This window comes from Phoenix dactylifera, chromosome 1 (assembly GCF_009389715.1).
Source record: "Phoenix dactylifera cultivar Barhee BC4 chromosome 1, palm_55x_up_171113_PBpolish2nd_filt_p, whole genome shotgun sequence".
Classification (NCBI taxonomy): Eukaryota; Viridiplantae; Streptophyta; class Magnoliopsida; order Arecales; family Arecaceae; genus Phoenix; species Phoenix dactylifera.
The window spans coordinates 3,241,283-3,259,532 of record NC_052392.1 but is presented as its reverse complement, the minus strand read 5'-3'; the positions used below and the strand labels follow the sequence as shown (position 1 = coordinate 3,259,532).

At 50.1% G+C, this 18,250-nt stretch overlaps 1 protein-coding gene across 1 annotated transcript; it reads right to left on the bottom strand.

Annotated features, from left to right (window-relative positions):
- Positions 1 to 1,671: 1,671 nt before the first annotated feature.
- LOC103722672 (polygalacturonase At1g48100-like) lies at positions 1,672 to 4,364 on the bottom strand. The gene is made up of 6 exons (XM_008813314.4): positions 3,428 to 4,364; positions 3,172 to 3,339; positions 3,039 to 3,083; positions 2,713 to 2,920; positions 2,541 to 2,622; positions 1,672 to 2,443 (listed from the first exon to the last, which is right to left on the bottom strand). Exons 1-6 carry the CDS (start codon positions 3,821 to 3,823, stop codon positions 1,942 to 1,944), a joined length of 1,401 nt encoding a protein of 466 aa, XP_008811536.2. The 5' UTR covers positions 3,824 to 4,364; the 3' UTR covers positions 1,672 to 1,941.
- Positions 4,365 to 18,250: the final 13,886 nt, after the last annotated feature.

Here is an 18,250-nt window from a genome sequence, read left to right as displayed (position 1 = left end):
CATGCAGTACCTTTCTTTATCTTAGGTGTGATTTTTTCTGTTTGTAATATATGCATAGGACAGAATCGAACAATATATAATATATATATATATATATATATATATATATATATATATATATATATATATATATAATTCCTGGTTATTTTTTAAAAGTTGCTTACTTTTTCCTCAAACACTTGGCATTTGCTAGCTACCAGTTGATGGTAGGATCCAAATAACTGATTGGAGCTAATGCTATAAGATTTGTTGTAGTATTGTTTATGTCTATTATTTTTTTCTTAATTGTTAAAGGCTTAAACCCTAATGAATGTGATCATTATGAACAAGTTAGTCTGCTGAATTTGAACTAGTCCCGTCATGCAGAGCGCCGAGACTAGTTTCAAAGATGGGTGCTAATAGAACCATCAGTCAATATTAATCAGTAACAATATGTACAAATATATGAGCAGAAAAAATAGAAAAAATAAACACTACTAGTCATATACCATGGACTAACACATAGACTAATTTTAGATGATTAAAGTGCGTGATTGGAGCTGCTTCTACTTTGAATTTTATTTTTGAAAATAATGTCAACTCTTCAAGCTAAAGAATAGCAATTAATGATGTGCAAAAAATAGCAGAGCTATCTGAATAATTAAAGTATCAAAAAGTTAGGAGACGCTGTTGTAGTTTATCATCGGAGGACTTACATAAAAGTTCTCGCGTTAAGTTCGAACTTGTCTCGGCAGACAGATTGCCGAGGCTGCTTCGAGCTTTTGGTCTAATTTTATGGATAACCCGCTAGGGAATGTTAATATTGCATACAAGTTAAGGAGTTAGATATGAACTAGTGCTTGCCAGGCCTAGCACAATCTTTTTATGAGTCCTTTTATGGATTAAACCCTAACGAATATGCATTGTACAAATAAGTTGGTCTGTCGAACTTGAGTTAGCCTTCGCATGCGGAGTGCCGGGACTAGTTAAAAGAAGGGTGGCAAAAAAATCATCAGTCAATACTACTCAACAATCATAAATACAGCTATTAGTAGACAAAATAAATAAATTAAAATTGGAATTAAAAATATCAAATCATATATACCATGGACTAACCTGTAGGGCAAGAAGTTCCCTAAATGCAACCATGTCACTAAGATAAGGAAAATTTTAGATGATACCATGGGTTTCTTCAAGAGTTGCTTCTACTTTTCTATTTTATTCTTTTTTTTTCCCTTGAGAAATACCATGGGGAAATCTCTGCTAGAAATTGAATCTTGGGCCTCTTTAGGTGTGAGAATCCTCACGGTCGTGTATATAGTCCCATATTACCTATGCACTGAGTAGATATTGGATACTTCTACAGAGCTAAAGAACCCAAATAACACCTTCCGGCTAATCTTTTCGGATGAGGTCCTGGGTTGTAACAAATAACTTATGTGGGCTGGGGGACACTGTAGTATGGGTTCATGAGAGCTAATCACAGACCGATCATGGTGTTTGTGATTAGATTTGAATGGATTTGGGCCTTTAGATGAGGATGTCATGATTTAGATGGAAGGAGTGTGTGAGAATCCGTGCGGGAGTCCTACATCAGGTATACGTTGGATAGATTTTGTATACTTGTATAAGGCCAAGGAATCCAAGTAACATCTTCTAGCTAGTCTCTTTTCGGGGGTTGTGATAGGAGGATTGAAGTTGCTTCTACTTTTCTCTGCACCTTCAACAGGTGCACAAATATTTGCTGCTCAAACTACCTGAACTCATGACTCTTTGCAGTAAGCCCATACATAATATGTTCCAATCAATACATGAAAACGAACTCCATGAGGGCGCCCAAGCATGACTAAATCCCCACAACAGTCACACATATGAAAAAAATAAAGGGCTGACCATATGGGTCTTGAGCTCTGTCCATGTTTATTGTGTCTCTAAATTGCTATAGCTGAAGCACTAATAAGTTCAGCAAACTAATCTAAGGTTCTCTTTGACGGACTGAGGCTCCCCTTCCTGCAAGCAAGAGATAGGTGGAATTGTTAGTGTCTCCATGCTCCCATAGGCATTCCAACAAAAGGGGTCATCCACCAACTCTCCATCAAATGGGAGCAGCTCCACCTCAGACATGGTGATGTTGGTACACGGCACGGTGTCGCTGCATGCAAAGTGTATCGGCGGGCTCCGAACATCATACGTCCCCTTTATGTTCATGTACGAGACGTCCGTTACGTAGACCGCCGATGTTTGATTCATGCACTGCTTGGTTAGGCAGTAATACTGGTCTATGATGATGCAGTTCCTTACATTCTCCATGATGATGTTCTCAAAGCTAATGCTTGTTACTGAGCCCATCCCACCCTGCCATGTCTTGATCCTGACCCCATTATCAGAGTTCCTAATCACTGCATTCTTGACGCTTATGTTCGAAACGCAAGCCTGCGAGTTGTGCACGCCGAGGCTCCCGATACTGTGTGATATCATTTGGATAATTGGATTGCAATGAGAAGATCATAGCAACAGATAGGTGGCAAAGAATTTAAATTCTGTATGAGAAGTTGGAGTACCTTATGCCATGGCTAGGCCCACAGGTAACATTTTCTATGTCGACATTAGAACAACCAGTACCGATGGAAATGCAGTCATCACCTGTTTTGATCGTCGAACACTCTGTTTAATAAATAATGTTTGCCGCTTGAAATGAATTCATTGTGTGATTGAGCTAAGGAGAGCTGTTACCATTGCCTATCATGGAATTGTAGATGCTGACAGACTTTGTGTTCTCGATGTGGATACCATCAGTGTTAGGACTAAGGGCTGGGGAATTTATTTTGATGCCTTCTATGTGCACTCCTTCGCAGCCATCAAATTTGATATGGAATTGAGGGCTGTTCTCGATCCGTAGGTCCTTCACAGTAAGATTACTGCTCATGAAGAACCTAATCAACTGTAAAAAGGAAAAGAGAAACCAAAAGTTAGAGTTTTTTACACTGTTAGAATGAAACCCAATATCATTGGAAAGATCCAAAGAAACAGAAACAAATTATACTGAAATCGGTGCTTACCGCCGGGCTATCGCAAGGTCCAGGCAATGTAGTACCATCTGGCCCCTGATTTGGTATTAGATTAAAGAATTAGTTCTCAACGAGGCTAGACTCCTACTTACATAATTTGCATGAGATCAAGAGTGTGACATACTCTGTGAGGTTTACATGGGAGGTTCCACCAATCCTCGCCATTGCCTTCGATGGTTCCTTCTCCCCTCAGAGTCAACCCATCGAGTTTATAGAACACAAGCCACTGGTGCTTGCTATCAGATGCCGGCCAGCAGTCAGGACCATCAGGGGGCATCAGTACTCCATCCACCTATACTAGTACAGCTACTATAAGAACTCAGTTCAATCTGAGAGAGAGAATGAGGCATTGCTGAGGGACTTAAAGTCTATATGCTTACCTGAAACACAAACCCGGGCTTGCATGGCCCTGAAAAGATTGTGGAAGTGATCATGAAGTCGCCATCTGATGGCACAAGAAGTATGCCGGATTCAGCGGCACACGCAGCCTTCCAAGCTGCTCGAAAGGCTTGGGTGTCATCGGTGGATCCATCGCCAGCAGCCCCGAAAGACCTCACATCAAAAACACATGGCTCTGAACTAGAATTGTAGAAGTTATCACTAGCTGTTGGAGGATCAGCAGGGGAGAGCTGAGGGGGCTGAGAGATGTAGTTTCCACTCTCTTCATGACTTTTCTTTTGCTTGTGGAAATGTTTCCTTCCACTTGAGCTCTGAAGACTTAATAGAAGGAATGTGATCGCTGTCAAAATGGGAAATGACACACGAAATATCGCCATTAGCTTCAGAGAATAAGAGGAACAATAGTTAAGGGACTTGGAAGATTTGAATTGAACGAGAGAAAAGGAGAGGAGGGAAAGAAAGTAGTATAGCTGGTAGAGGGGAGTAAATTGAAGGGAAGGAGTTTAGTGCTGAGAGGTGAAGGCTATCACAGGGTCAGGGTGCTATGTATGCCTCTGGGGTTTATAAGGGGGCAAAAGACTCCCCATGAGAGGGCGACATGTGTCTTATTGATTGGATCATCATTGTCTAATGTTCTGCTCCACTTCACATGAATCTATAGAATCTCTCTCGCTCTCTGCGCTTTTAGGCCTTGGTCTGAATGTGACAAAGACTATTCGCCATTCTCTTGGCTTCCAGACAAAAGACTACGCTTTCCAACTATAGACTTGTGTTGAAGAACAGGGCATGAGGTTATATTATTAGTAAGTGGTGGTACAAGACGACTCATATAGGTTATTTTCAAAATTTGAGTAGAATGGTAGAAGCTTCTAGGGATTCACAAGTGGTTATTATAGTTGGCTTTTTTGTTTTTCTTTTTGTAGTATCACATTTTAGAATAATGTTTCAAGAGGAAGCAGAAGATACATAAAGCTCATGACACACTAAAGTTGCACTGCCTTCATTACAATTTAGGAAACAAATTGAGCAAGTTAAATTGGATATGCTTAAGAGCAAGCGATAAGTATTAAAATGCAATGCAGCGAAGTTCTTTTTCTTGTAAATTGAAGTTCTTAATTTAAGTTTCGCAAGCACGGCCATGTATAATATTTAAGTTTCGCAAGCACGGCCATTTAAGTTCTTATAAGTATTTAAGTTTTTCTGTAAAATTGCAGTTCATGTAATATTTTTTAGTCTGGCCATGTATCATCCTCCCATTACCCATTACACTGATATAAACTGAGATTACAGTGTATGATGCTGCTGCTGCTGATGAAGCTATTACTATGACATATATTGAGAAGCAATTACCTAACATTTTTTTTTTATTGAAATAGTGCTATGCACCAAAGATTTATTAAAATCCAGCATATTTCAAGGGTCGGTATTGTCATTTGAAGAGAAACGTAGGAATTTAGATGATTCCACTGTAGAAGAAACGGTGGTGGCAAGAAGAGTCCCGTGACCTTAAGTCGTACTTCCGCCTCTCTCGTGGCCGCGAGCGCAGCAAAAGGTGGCAAGAAGAGACAACAGAATTTAACGAGTCACGGGCCGGCGGGGTCTCCGCATGACGAGATCCACTGAAAACTCCTTTGCCTTGGCCTCCCCTCGCATGCCGACACAAAATACTAATAAGAATAACAGTTTGAATCAGCACGTGTAATACACGTGATTAACAAAAAAAAGATTGGAGAAAGAGAGAGAAGGGGGAAAGGCAATTCAACTCCAAGAGTTAATCATGAGAGAATATTTACCTATATATGAAAAAAATATAATCGTATAGATTTCTCTCATTAAAGTAGTAGACATGATAACAATAATACTGAAGCAGCCACATACAATGAATTTTACAACCAAAGTGTGATGTGTGGATATCTTCTAACTTTAATTCAATCAAAGCTTGTCCAGGAGCACGCACTGGGATCGCAAAGATTCTTATTCTCATAAACACTATTTTTTTTTTTTTGTTGAGGAAAGAACTACTATTTTTCAGTACTATCTGCATCCACCACCTTTTGTTTGAAAAATTGAAGGGGTCAGGTGCATATTCTTTATGTAGCCATAGATATGGGTGTGGTCTTGCTCACGGATGCTAGAGGTGCTGCATAAAAGCTAATGTTTGTGTCTGTTTCTGAAGGTCACGGATGAATTAGATGATGTTAGGGATGATGCTTGTGATTTCCAAACCCTTTTTTTTTGAGGAAATGCTTGTGTAGCTATCACCAATGGGCTGTCATGGTGGTTGGGCTCCCTCTCCTTTACTTAATAACTCTAAGCTTAGCTTTTTAAGAAACAGATTCTTCCTCCCATACTTCACATGAAAGATTCTGAAATTCCAAGCTGATCTCTCTCACCCACCACCCATGCTGGTGCCGTCTTTTTGGTTCACGGGTCTAAGTGATATGGAGTTATGGACAGGTAAAAGGACAATAGGAAGGGTATCATAATATAAGGCTGGAATTCTTCATTTCAAGACATTTAGTAGTACATCAGATTGCCACAAATCTAGTTTTCACAAGTAGTGGTCCAGTCACTTTGTTCAGAGGGAGGATCTATATGCCTTCAGTTGTTGAAGCATAAGGTGGGGGGTGGGGTTAATTTGGTTGTTGTAGCTATGGAAAGTTTGTAGGACCATTTAAGGATATGGCATCTATTCACATGGACGGTGATTGATGTCGGCAATGCGCATTCTTCTGACATGCATATCAGAGTACTACCATACATTTGATGATTCAGGACTTATATGGTGCTTGGTACATCGATCATGCTATGTATTCCAAATTCCAATGCTTGAATCAGAACTTTGAAATCAGAATTTTGAAAAAAAAAATAAATTAAATGATCGATTTAAATGCTCAACAGGTGGTAGATCGTAGGTGCGTGGGAGTAATTAGATTCCTTAATTATGTTACAAATTAATGTCAAATTGATTGTATATGTTAGGGGTGCTTGGGTTTTGTCATAGGAAGGTGGAGGTAAGAATTTTCTTTGCATACTTGTGTGAATTTTCTTTACATGTTGTGATGTGAGCATGTTGTGCGTCTCTGTTATAGAAAATATGAGTTCACAATTATGCTTAGAAATTGATAATATTTTGCATTCTATGATATAAGAATGTCAAGGTATTTAACTAATAAATGAGACTTGCTTAGTTGGATTATTGGGTGGGGTGATTTGACTGGCTTGTCATAGGCTGGAAATATAGTATTATCGGCATGATCAATTGCCTGCCACAGGCGGAAAATGTGACTGTGGTTTAGTCTAAAGCCAAAGATAACATAATATAATCAATATGCATTCTTGAAATATATAGGTGGGTGTGAGCTCCAGAATAACCATATTAATTTTGGACTGCTAGTCATGGGCTGTAGCGTGATATTGTAGATAGTCTAGCCACGAGTAGGAATATGGTACTATGGATTGCCTCACCATGGGCAGGAAACAGGGTACAATTGATTGCTTTATCATGGGCAGGAAACATGACACTATCGATTGTTCTATCATAGATGAGAAATGTAACTGTTGTTGGAAAGTGGACCCGGGGGTGACCACTCGGCTGAGAGGGAGGAGCTCTGGCGTGAGATGGCGGGTGGCGGTCCGTCGGCGAACTGCATCCTCCGGGGGACCTGCAAAAAGCCGATGGCCGGGGTTTCTGGCGCCGGCCCTCCGATACTTAAGTCAGAGGGGGCTAATGTGTAGAAGAAGAAAGAGTCTTCTCTAGAGTTTCAGAGTCCAACCCCTTCTTAGGGTGAGGGGTTTTTCTTTTATAGAGGGGTACAGGTGTACCTGTGATGCGACGGGGCGAACGGGTTACCGTCATGATTGAGCACGATCGTGTGAATTAATGCATTGCCGTGGGAGATCAGGCCGGAGTCAGTGAGTCGTCGTGGCTGATCAGACGTGGCAGAATAGCTCAACTATCTGCCGTGGAGAGCTTGAGGTCCGTAGATAGTATTAATTGTTGAGTGAGCCGGAGATCAGCAGAGGCCATGCGCATTAATTATTGAGTGAGCCGGAGATCAGCAGAGGCCATGCGCATTAATTGTTGAGTGAGCCGGAGATCAGCAGAGGCCATGCGCATTAATTGTTGACGGCGGTAGCAGGACATGGTCCCTGGTCGAGCTGCAGAAGGATGTGACCGCAGCAGGTGGATGGTGAGGTCGAGCTTCCGAGGTCGGGCTTCCGAAGTCGAGGATGCCGAGGTCGAGTGCTCGGATGGGGCGTCTCGGAGTCGAGCGCCCGGTCGGACGTCGGGCCCGGCTGCATGTCTTAAAGTCGGACGCCTCTAGGTCGGGCGCCTCCAGGCACGTGCCGGCCATGCGCCCATATGTTTCGGAGCGACTCATTTTTCCCCCAACACTACCCCCGACTTCCGAGTTCGAGCCGCTCGCGAGCTCGGGCGCGGAAAGTAGTTGTCTGTACCGTATCGGTGTGGGCTAGGAAGTCTTGAATTATTCCAGCGCTCCTCGTGCTTTGAGGCATTCTTAATGAGAGGAGACGGGGCGACACCTTTTCGCCTTTCGAAGCGTCCTCGCGTCGTGGGCTCATGATGGGGCTCCGCGATCCAACGGGACGCTGCCTTGACTCTACATTCAAAGCGTCGATCTGAATTGAATATGCCGCTTCGGTCTTCGGGGCCGACATGTGGCATGATCTGGATGGGAGGCGGGATCCTATCTCGCCGATCCGGGCCGTCGGAGAGGTCTATATAAACCCTCATCCTGGCCCTAAGGGCTCTTATTTGGCCGCCACTATTGTTGCTCCTCTCCCTGTTCTCCTATTCTCCAGTTTCTTCCGGCGGCACTCTGAGGCATTTCCAGGCGATCGTTTCGGTTTCTCTCCTCCGAATTGTCGACATTTCCGGCGGAAGTTTCAATAGGTGCCTCCCCCTCGTCTGCTCGGTGGGTTTTTGCCTTTTTTTCCCTTTTCTGACGAAGTCGGGTCCACTTTGAGCAGTGAGGAGTTGGAAATGGCCGCTGAGTGGTTTTTCCCTCAGTGCGGGTTTCGCCTTGAACCCACGGGGTCGGAGGATCGGGTAACGAGGCCTCCCCCAGGTCGGATCGGAGTGTATGTGGAAACACTCTGGGCCGGCCCGTGGTTTCCCTCACACGGGTTCGTGAACGAGCTCCTGGCGACCTATCAGCTCGTCTCAGCGCAGCTCGCTCCGAACGCGTGGAGGACCATTGTCGGTTTTTTGTCCCTCTGCCTTGCGCATGGGATACCGGCTTCGGTCAATGTCTTCCGGCGGTGCTTCTTGCTGAAGCCCAATCCGGCAGACGGAGAGTGGCTTTACCTTGCCCTTCGGGGCGGTCGGTCACTCTTCCGAGGTGCTCCTACATCCATTCATGGGTGGAAGGAGAAATTTTTTTTTTTATCCTCCGAGCGTGCGTGGGGGTTTGACCCCAGGTGGGGGCAGGCCCGGCTCAAGACTGCCTACAAGCTCCCCAAACTGTCCGAGAACGAGCAGGGGATCCTCGACGCTCTTTACGGCCTCGAGGAAGATATTCTTTTAAATGACCTCGTGAGCGAGGTCGCTTTGGTCAATGTCGGCTTGAGCTCGGCGTGCCCCCAGGGTAAGGGTGGTTGTCATTTTTTGTCTCGTTCGTTTTACTCTTTCTCTTCTTTTCTCGTCTCCTCTTCCCTGACATCTGGACTTTTCTTTTTTGCCTTTTCAGACGTCCCGAAGATGGTGACCAACAGCGTAGCTCTCTGTGCCCGATTCCGGAAGAGGGCAGCCGAGGCTGGTGGGGCCCCACCCGAGACCAGGAAGAAAGCCAGATCTTCAGCGGGCGCGGCCGCTGAAGCGGGTGCCCCCAAGGCCGGGTCCTCCAGGCCTGCTCGGAAGGAGGTTCCGAGCACCGACCGCGGGGGCTCAAGCTCTGCTGGGACTTCTGCGGCCCCCGCTTGTCCAGCTCCTATTTCGCAGCGACCCAGTCGGCAGCTCGTCCGGCTGCGGCGCTCGATCCCCGAGCTGGGGAGCGGCCAAGGGGTTCCGAGGTCGTCCTCGCCGAGCCCAGCGAGGCCCAGTCTTCCGGGTCCTCTGGGGGTGAGGCCCGGCAGGAGAGGAGGCCCCACTGCCCCGAGTGGGTGGTCTTCGAGGGTGACTCGGCCCTCAACGACGCCAAAGTAGCGCATCAGGTCTTCCGGATTGCGCTGCTCCCGGCCGATCGGGCCGAGTTCCAGTCCGCGGACTTCAACAGTCTTGTGGACGGGACTTATCGCTCCGCCATCCAGGTAAGTTTGTCTTCGGCTTTAACTCTTGTATTCAATTTTTGGCCTTGGCTTACTCTTTCATTTGCTCTGCTTGCAGCATCTTCACGACGTCGACATGCTGGTCTCCGTGGCGGCAGACTATCGGGACCGGGCCCGAAGATGTCTGCGGGGGCAGCAGGAGGCCGAGAGGAGACTTGGCGAGATCGAGGTCTTGCGGAGGGAGCTCCTCGCGAGGGTGGAGGCCGGCGAAGCCGAGCTCCGGACGTTGGCTGTGGAGCTCGAGGAGGAGAGGGCCGCGCATGCTTTGGCCAGGTCGGAGGTGCGCGCCGCCGAGGCTCGTCTGGCCGAGGCTTGCTCCGCGATCGCTGTCCACCAGCACGAGGCGAGGGGGGCCTAGCTCAAGGTTGAGCAGCTTGAGGCTCGGAAGAAAAGGGCCTTGGAGCAAGCTCAACATGCGGTGCAACTCTTCCAGGAGTCGGAAGAGTTCCGCGAGCTGCTGGAGGAAGAGGCTGTGGATGGACTTATCCGCGGCTTCAAAGACATCCAGAGGCAACTGAAGCGGCTCTGCCCTGAGTTCGATCTCAGTCTGCTCCAGCCCGGAGGGGGGATCGATGAGGACGACGGTGGGCCCGAAGGCCCGGCTGGGGCTGAGGTCGAAGCAGCCGAGGAGGCCGCTCGGGAGGTTTCCGCCGAGGGAGCTCCCGAAGGAGTGCCTGATGCCGCCCTTGAAGCCGCTGGCGACGTCTCGACTGTGGCCTCCATGACTGCGGCCGGACCGACGGAAGAACCCGGGGAGGCTCCAGCTGAGAATGCCGAGGTGATCGTCGTGGACGACCTCGAGGCCGGCGCCGAAGTTGCAACTACCCCGTAGGACTTAGCCTCTTCTTTTTGTTTTCTCTTTTTGTTCTTCTTTTTTGTAAGTGAGGTCGGCCTCCGAAATCATTGTACGGCCGAACCTTGATTTTGTACTAAGCCTTCGGGCTCTCATTAATGAAAAACTTTCTTTTTCCAAATTTGTGTTTGTCTCTCTCTCTTTTTTTTGTATAGTAGGTAAACTTTTACCTTAATTGTTTGAGTTGAATTCCCCTCCAGCAAATTCCTTCAAGTCTTCGGGCTCGGCTAAATTTATAGACTTAGATTCCGGTAGCATTCGCTAAGTTGTTAGGCCTAGCTCTGATAGAGATCGCGTTAAGGCTCCAGGTTTAGACTTTAGGAAAATTCTCTAAGTCCTTAAGCTCGGACTCCGAAGAAGTCCCGCTAAGCCTTTAGGTTTACCTTCTGGAAATTTGGCCAAGTCCTTGGGCTCGGCTTCCAGAACAAGCTTGTCAAAGCTTTAAGGTCGGACTCCGAAAAGATCGTAGACCGAGGTCGGGCTACCATTGGGGCTTTCGTGCTTTTTGATCTCGAACTTGGTCGGAGTAACAACAAGTAAAATCGGAACTTACGGTGAGTGACTTGGCACTTCCGAGCTCGGCCAGAGTATCATCAGGCGGAGCTCGAGGTCGTCGCTACAGGCCGTCATCGGCTTAAATCGATGTTTGGACTCGGCCGAGCCCTCATTCAGAGGGGCTCGGAACAAGTGAAGACTGAACTGGAGATTAGTGGTGAGGAGAGCATGCACAGGGTCGAGGGGACCTCGGCTTATGGTTGATTCAGGAGAGCATCCCGACCTTGGTCGGGGGAGGTCCTGAGCTTGGTCGGGATTTTGTCGACCATCTAGTAATATAAACAAGTAGATGCAAGGATGTAGGTGCTGGGTGAAATGTACCTCTCGCACCGTCGGAGCCAGGCACTCCGTGCTGAGGTAAGCGACTCCGCTCTGCAGTCAGCTTTTAGGGGCGTTCTTTGGCCTGTAGTCCGCTTCGGGCACGCCTGCACATCGGGGGGTGTTGTCGTCGTCGGGGGTCCACGTAGGTACTACCCCGTTGTCGTTGTCGGGCGCCACGGGGGTCCGCGTAGGTACTACCCCGTTGTCTTCGTGGGGCGCCACGGGGGGCCGCGTAGGTACTACCCCGTTGTCTTTGTCGGGCGCTACGGGGGGCCGCGTAGGTACTACCCCGTTGTCGTTGTCGGACGCCATGGGGGTCCGCGTAGGTACTACCCCGTTGTCTTCGTCGGGCGCCACGGAGGGTCGTGTAGGTACTACCCCGTTGTCGTTGTCGGGCGCCACGGGGATCCGAGTAGGTACTACCCCGTTGTCTTCCCGAGGCCGAGGGAGCTTAGGCTCACTGTCGACTCAGCGGGGCATCCCGACCTTAGTTGAGGAATCGAGCACGAGGCCGAGGGAGCTTGGGCTCGCTGTCGACCTGGTGACGCTTTCCGAGGTCGAGGGAGCTTGGGCTCACTGTCGACTCAGCGGGGCATCTCGACCTTAGTCGAGGAATCGAGCATGAGGTCGAGGGAGCTTGGGCTCGCTGTCGACCTGGTGACGCTTTCCGAGGTCGAGGGAGCTTGGGCTCACTGTCGACTCAGCGGGGCATCCCGAACTTGGTCGGGATCTTTGAGGGAGATCGAGACTGAGCTCGACGTCGGCGTGGCGAGGTGTTCCAGACTTGGCTGGGGAATCCGAACTTGGTCGGGCATCCGAGCTTGGTCGGGCATCCGAGTTTGGCCGAGTTTTCTGAGGATCACAAGTGTCCCAATGTCAGGAGGAGCACGGAATAATTAAAGGAGAATTGTAGATGAATTAACATGAAAAGGGGACGAGAATCGTGTTCCCAATCGTCGAGGACCCCTTAGGGCTCTACTGGTAATACATCCGAAGATTTTTGAAATTCCAGCTTCGTGGAATGAGGGTCCCTTCGAGAGACTCCAACTTGTATGCTCCGGGCCGCTGGATTCGTGCGATCCGGTAGGGTCCTTCCCAGTTCGGGGCTAGCTTCCCCTGCTCGGTAGGCTGAGAAGCTTTAGTTCTCATGAGGACGAGATCTTCCATCTTGAAAAACTTGGCCTTTACTTTGGAATTGTAGTATTGTGCCGTCTTCTGTTGGTACCTCGCCATGCGGACTCGGACGGCTTCCCTTGCCTCTTCAACGAGGTCCAAATTGTTCCTAAGCTGAGAGGAGTTGGAGTTGGCATCGTAGTGCTCTACCCTTGGTGAGGGAAGTCCGATTTCCAAGGGGATGACAGCTTCTGTTCCATATGCCAAATTGAAGGGGGTCTCGCCGGTGGGAAGTTGGAACGTAGTCCTGTAAGCCCAGAGAACATTGTATAGGTCCTCGACCCATTGCCCCTTGGATTGGTCGAGCCTAGCCTTGAGCCCCTGCAAAATGGTGCGATTCGTCACCTCGGTTTCTCCATTTGTTTGTGGATGAGCGACCGAGGTGAAACGGTGGTCGATGCCGAGCTCGGAGCAGAATTTTCTGAAACGGACGTTGTCAAACTGGCGGCCGTTATCAGATATAAGGATGCGGGGGAGCCTAAATCTACAGATTACTGACTTCCAGACAAAATCCCGCATCTTCTGCTCCGTAATCCGGGCCACCGGTTCGGCTTCGACCCATTTGGTGAAATAATCGATGGAGACCACCAGGAATTTTCTTTGTCCGGAGGCCAGGGGGAATGGTCCTAGGATGTCAATCCCCCATTGGGCAAATGACCAAGGGGCAACGATCGAGGTCAGCGGAGCCGAAGGTCGGCATTGGATGTTGGCGTTCCGCTGACACCGGTCGCACCTTCGGACGAAGTCCGTTGCATCCTTCTGAAGTGTGGGCCAGTAGTATCCCTAGCGCAGGATTTTATGGGCCAGTGCTCGGCCTCCCAAATGGTTCCCGCAGATCCCTTCATGAACCTCTCGCATAGCATAGTCCGTCTCTGACGGGCGGAGGCATCTGAGAAGGGTAGAGGTGAACGACCTGCGGTAGAGCTTGCCTTCATATAGTATGTACCGGGAGGCTTGACGCCTGATTCGGCGGACCTCGAGCTCATTGTCAAGGAGGATTTCATCCTGCAGATAGTTGATGATTTCATCCAACCAGCTCGGCTCGGCCTCGATGCAAAGGGTTGGCTCGGGCTCCTCGGTGCTGGGCGTTTGGAGGTATTCGAGTACCGTCGTCTTCGGAAGCTCGCTCATGCGGGAAGTCGCCAGCTACGACAATTGGTCTGCCCTTAGATTCTCCGTTCTGGGAATATATTGGATGTTGAAGGAGCCCAGGGTAGATATGAGGTCCCGCACCTTTTGGAGATATTTCTGCATCGATGGCTCTCTGGCTTCAAAGTCCCCCAAAATCTGGCTCACGACCAGTTGGGAGTCACTGAAGACCTTTAAGTCCTCCACTTTCAGCTCCTTTGCCAGTTTGAGCCCGGCAATGAGCACCTCATATTCTGGCACATTGTTCGAGACGGGGAACTCGAGGCGTAAAGCCTGCTCTGCAACCATCCCGTCCGGGCTGGTGAGAATGAGGCCTGCTCCGCTACCCCCCGAGGTCGAGGAGCCGTCCATATGTAGAGTCCATGGTTGCCTCGGGGTCTCCTCCGCTGGTGTGGGTGCGAGCTCAGAATCGTCTAGCAAGGTGCACTCCACAATAAAGTCAGCGAGCGCCTGGGCTTTGATTGCTAGCCTCGGACGGTATTCGAGGTCGAACTCCCCAAGCTCGACTGCCCACTTCGCGATCCTCTCGACGTGATCCGACCGTTGCAGAATTTGCTTCATAGGCTGGTCGGTCAGTATGGCCACAGTGTGGGCCTGGAAGTAGGGCCGAAGCCTCCGAGCCGAGATGACCAGAGCAAAGATTGTTTTCTCCAATCTGGAATATCGAGTCTCGGCATCCTTCAGGACCCGGCTGGTATAATACACTGGTCTTTGAAGCTTGTTCTCTTCTCAAACCAGGACCGAGCTTACTGCAACCGGGGAGACAGCCAGGTACAAATAAAGGAGCTTATCCTGCTGGGGTTTTGTGAGTAACGGAGGGGAAGCAAGAAGGCGCCTAAGCTCTTCGAAAGCTCGCTGACATTCCTCCGACCACAAGAAGTTCTTCGGTTGCTTGAGGACTACGAAGAAGGGGAGGCACCGCTAGGCAGACCTGGAAACGAACCTTCCCAGGGCTACGATCCGTCCAGTGAGCCGCTGTACCTCCTTGACCGTCTTTGGTGGTGCCATCTCTTGCAGTGCTTGGATCTTCTCGGGGTTTGCTTCGATTCCACGCTGGGCCCGAGGTGACTCCAAATGCACACTTAGCAGGGTTGAGCTCATCCGATACCTTCTGAGTGCGGAGAACGTCTCATTGAGGTCAGTCACATGGTCCTCCGCTGTTCGGCTCTTTACCAGCATGTCGTCCATATAGACCTCCATGTTTTGGCCTATTTGGTTTTTGAAGATCCGGCTGACCAGCCTTTGATATGTTGCTCCAGCATTTTTCAACCCAAAAGGCATTACTTTGTTGCAGTAAATGCCCTTGTCGGTGATGAAAGCCGTCTTCTCCTCGTTTTCTGGCACCATTCGGATTTGATTATATCCCGAGAAGACGTCCATGAAGGTCAGCAACTGGTGTCCCGAGGTGGAGTCAACGAGCTGGTCGATGCTGGGAAGTGGGAAGCTGTCTTTTGGGCAGGCTTTGTTCAGGTTGGTGTAGTCCACATACATGTGCCACTTTCCATTGGCTTTCTTCACGAGGATCACGTTGGCGAGCCAATCCGGATAGGAGACCTCTCGGATGAAGCCGGCCTCGAGAAGTTTGTCCACTTCCTCGGCCGCTGCCCGCAGTCGTTCCGGGACGGAGCTCTGTTTTTTCTGCCGCACAGGTTTGCAAGTCGGTTTCACCTGAAGTCGGTAAACCATGACCTCGGGATCTATTCCCGGCATGTCGGCGGGCGACCAGGCGAAGACGTCCATGTTGGTCCACAGGAACTTGATCAGGTGGTCTTGATCGCGAGTGCTCAGGCCGGAGCCGACCTGCACAGTTAGCTCTGGGCAGTTTTCTTTTAATGGAATTTGAGTAAGAAGCTCACCGGGCTCTACCCGTTTCTTTCGGGGGTCGTCCCGCGCTTCCAAGGTTTCGATGGACAGTGTCCGATCTGATGTTTGAGTTGACGCCTCGGCTGATTGCTCCCCTTGGCTTGGTGCTTTGGCCGGTTGCTTTGCTTTGTGAGTTGCCATATAGCACCGCTTAGCTATTGACTGGTCTCTATGCACTTCGCCTACTCCTTGGTCGGTGGGGAATCACATGAGTAAGTGATAAGTCGAGACCACAGCTCGGAGGACATTAAGCCCTGGTCGTCCAAGGATGGCGTTGTAGGCCGAAGGCAGACGGACCATAAGGAAATTCATCCTCACAATACTTTCTCGGGGGGCGAGCCCGACCGTAACCAAAAGGCTGATCTCGCCCTCAACCGGGACCGAATCTCCGGTAAATCCGACCAGTGGAGCATTCATTCTTCGGAGTTGGCTTTCTGTCATCCCCATTTTTTGGTAGGTATCATAGTACAAAATGTTTGCCGAGCTTCCATTATCCACTAAGACGCGCTTTACATCAAACTTATTTACAATCATAGAGATGACCACAGCGTCATCGTAAGGAGTCTCAACTACTTCCAAGTCCTCGTCCGAGAATGAGATAGCTTCAGAGGTGCGCGGGCGCTTCGGGGGAATCCTTCCCTCGGCTGGCTCTTCAATTGAGCTTCCTCCACCAATGGCGTTGATGGTGCCGGCGATAGGCCTATTGACGTTTGGATCTTCGGGCAGTGCGGCATTTTCTACTAGCCTCCTTTTCTCGCGCCGGTTCCGCACAAACCGGTTGAGTACTCCGCAGCGGATGAGTGCCTCGATCTCGTTTCGAAGCTGGAAGCAATCCTCCATGTCGTGGCCGTGGTCTCGGTGGAAGTGGCAGTACTTCCTAGGATTGCGCCGAGCTCCGGTATCCCGCATCGGGGGTGGAGGTCGGAAGTAATCCCGACCTTCAATCTCCATTAGGATTTCCGCTCGGGGAGCATTGAGGGGAGTATAATTCTCGTACCTCCCCGAGGGCATTCGTGGCCGCGGCGGAGATCTCGGTCGAGGCGGGGACCTTGGTCGAAGCTGTCCCCACTGTCGAGGTGGACTCCTTAGCCGAGGCAAGTTCTTGTTTTGGCGGGGAGACGGGCTTTTGGGGCGACCGTGCTCCTCGCGGCGTCTTTTCTGCTTCTTGGAGGTCTGCTCAGTCGCGCTCCGCCTGGAGGCAATGGCCTCTTCGGCCTTCGCATACTTCCGAGCTCGGACCAACATCTCGGTAAAGTCGGCGGGGAAGCTTTTCTCAATAGAGAAGAGAAACCTGTAGGATCGAGCTCCAGTCTTATGTGCCGACATGGCTATCGACTGGTCGAGCTCGCGGACCTCCCAAGTTGCAGCGGTAAAATGGTCGAGGTAGTCTTTGAGAGACTCTCCCTCCCTCTGCTTGATGTCAAGGAGGGAGTCCGACGTCTGCCGCTGACGTCGGCTAGCAGCGAAGTTGGTGGCGAACTGCCTGCCGAGCTGCTCAAAAGAAGACACTGTGCTCGGCTTCAGCCCAGAGAACCAGAGCCGAGCCGCTCCCCGAAGAGTCGCTGGGAAGGCCTTGCAGAGCACAGCCTCCGAGGACCCTTGCAATGCCATGAGGGCTCGGTAACTTTTCAAGTGGTCGAGGGGGTCGGTCGTTCCATTATAGGGATCCACTTGGGGCATTTTGAATCTCGGTGGGACCGGCTCGTCCTCGATCTGGCGGAAAAAGAGGAACTTGGTGGTAAACTCAAAGTCACCCTCGCACCTCGCCTTCTTGCTGTGGAGCGCCTCAAACTGGCGCTCAAGCTTCTCGACCTTCCTGTCGAGCTCTCCACCCTGGGGGATCGCCACGGTAGTTTGCTCTGGTGCAGGCTGCCCCGGGACTGACTCAGCTTCTGATAGCTGCGGCCCATTGCCTAGGCCCCTCCCTGGCGGCTCTCTCCAGGGAGACGCTCGGGCTGAACCTTGGCAGCAGCATCGCTCCTCGTTGTTGGCCCTCGAGGAGCCATGGAGGTTTTGGCCTTGGGGCGCCAGTCTGTCTGGGGGGAGTACTGACTGGACCTGGACTTATGGAGGCGGCAAGGGCTCCACACGTTGCAGGACTTGGACCACCGTGGCCAAGGCTTGAACTTGTTGTACCAGAATGTTGAACTGTTCCGGCTGGACTTGGAGGACTAGGTCCGCCGGAGGTCTTGACGGTGAGTTCTGGACAGTGTCCAGGGCTTGGTGGAGGACACCGAGAGGCATTGGAGGCTCCTTTGCTTTTCAACTTCATGGCCACAACTCGGGCCCTTCCTCTAGCGCCAACTGTTGCTGGAAAGTGGACCTAGGGGTGACCACTCGGCTGAGAGGGAGGAGCTTCGGCGTGAGATGGCGGGTGGCGGTCCGTCGGCGAACTGCGTCCTCCGGGGGACCTACAAAAAGCCGGTGGCCGGGGTTTCCGGCGCCGGCCCTCCGATGCTTAAGTCAGAGGGGGCTAATGTGTAGAAGAAGAGAGAGAGTCTTCTCTAGAGTTTCAGAGTCCAGCCCTTCTTAGGATGAGGGGTTTTTCTTTTATAGAGGGGTACAGGTGTACCTGTGATGCGACGGGGCGAACGGGTTA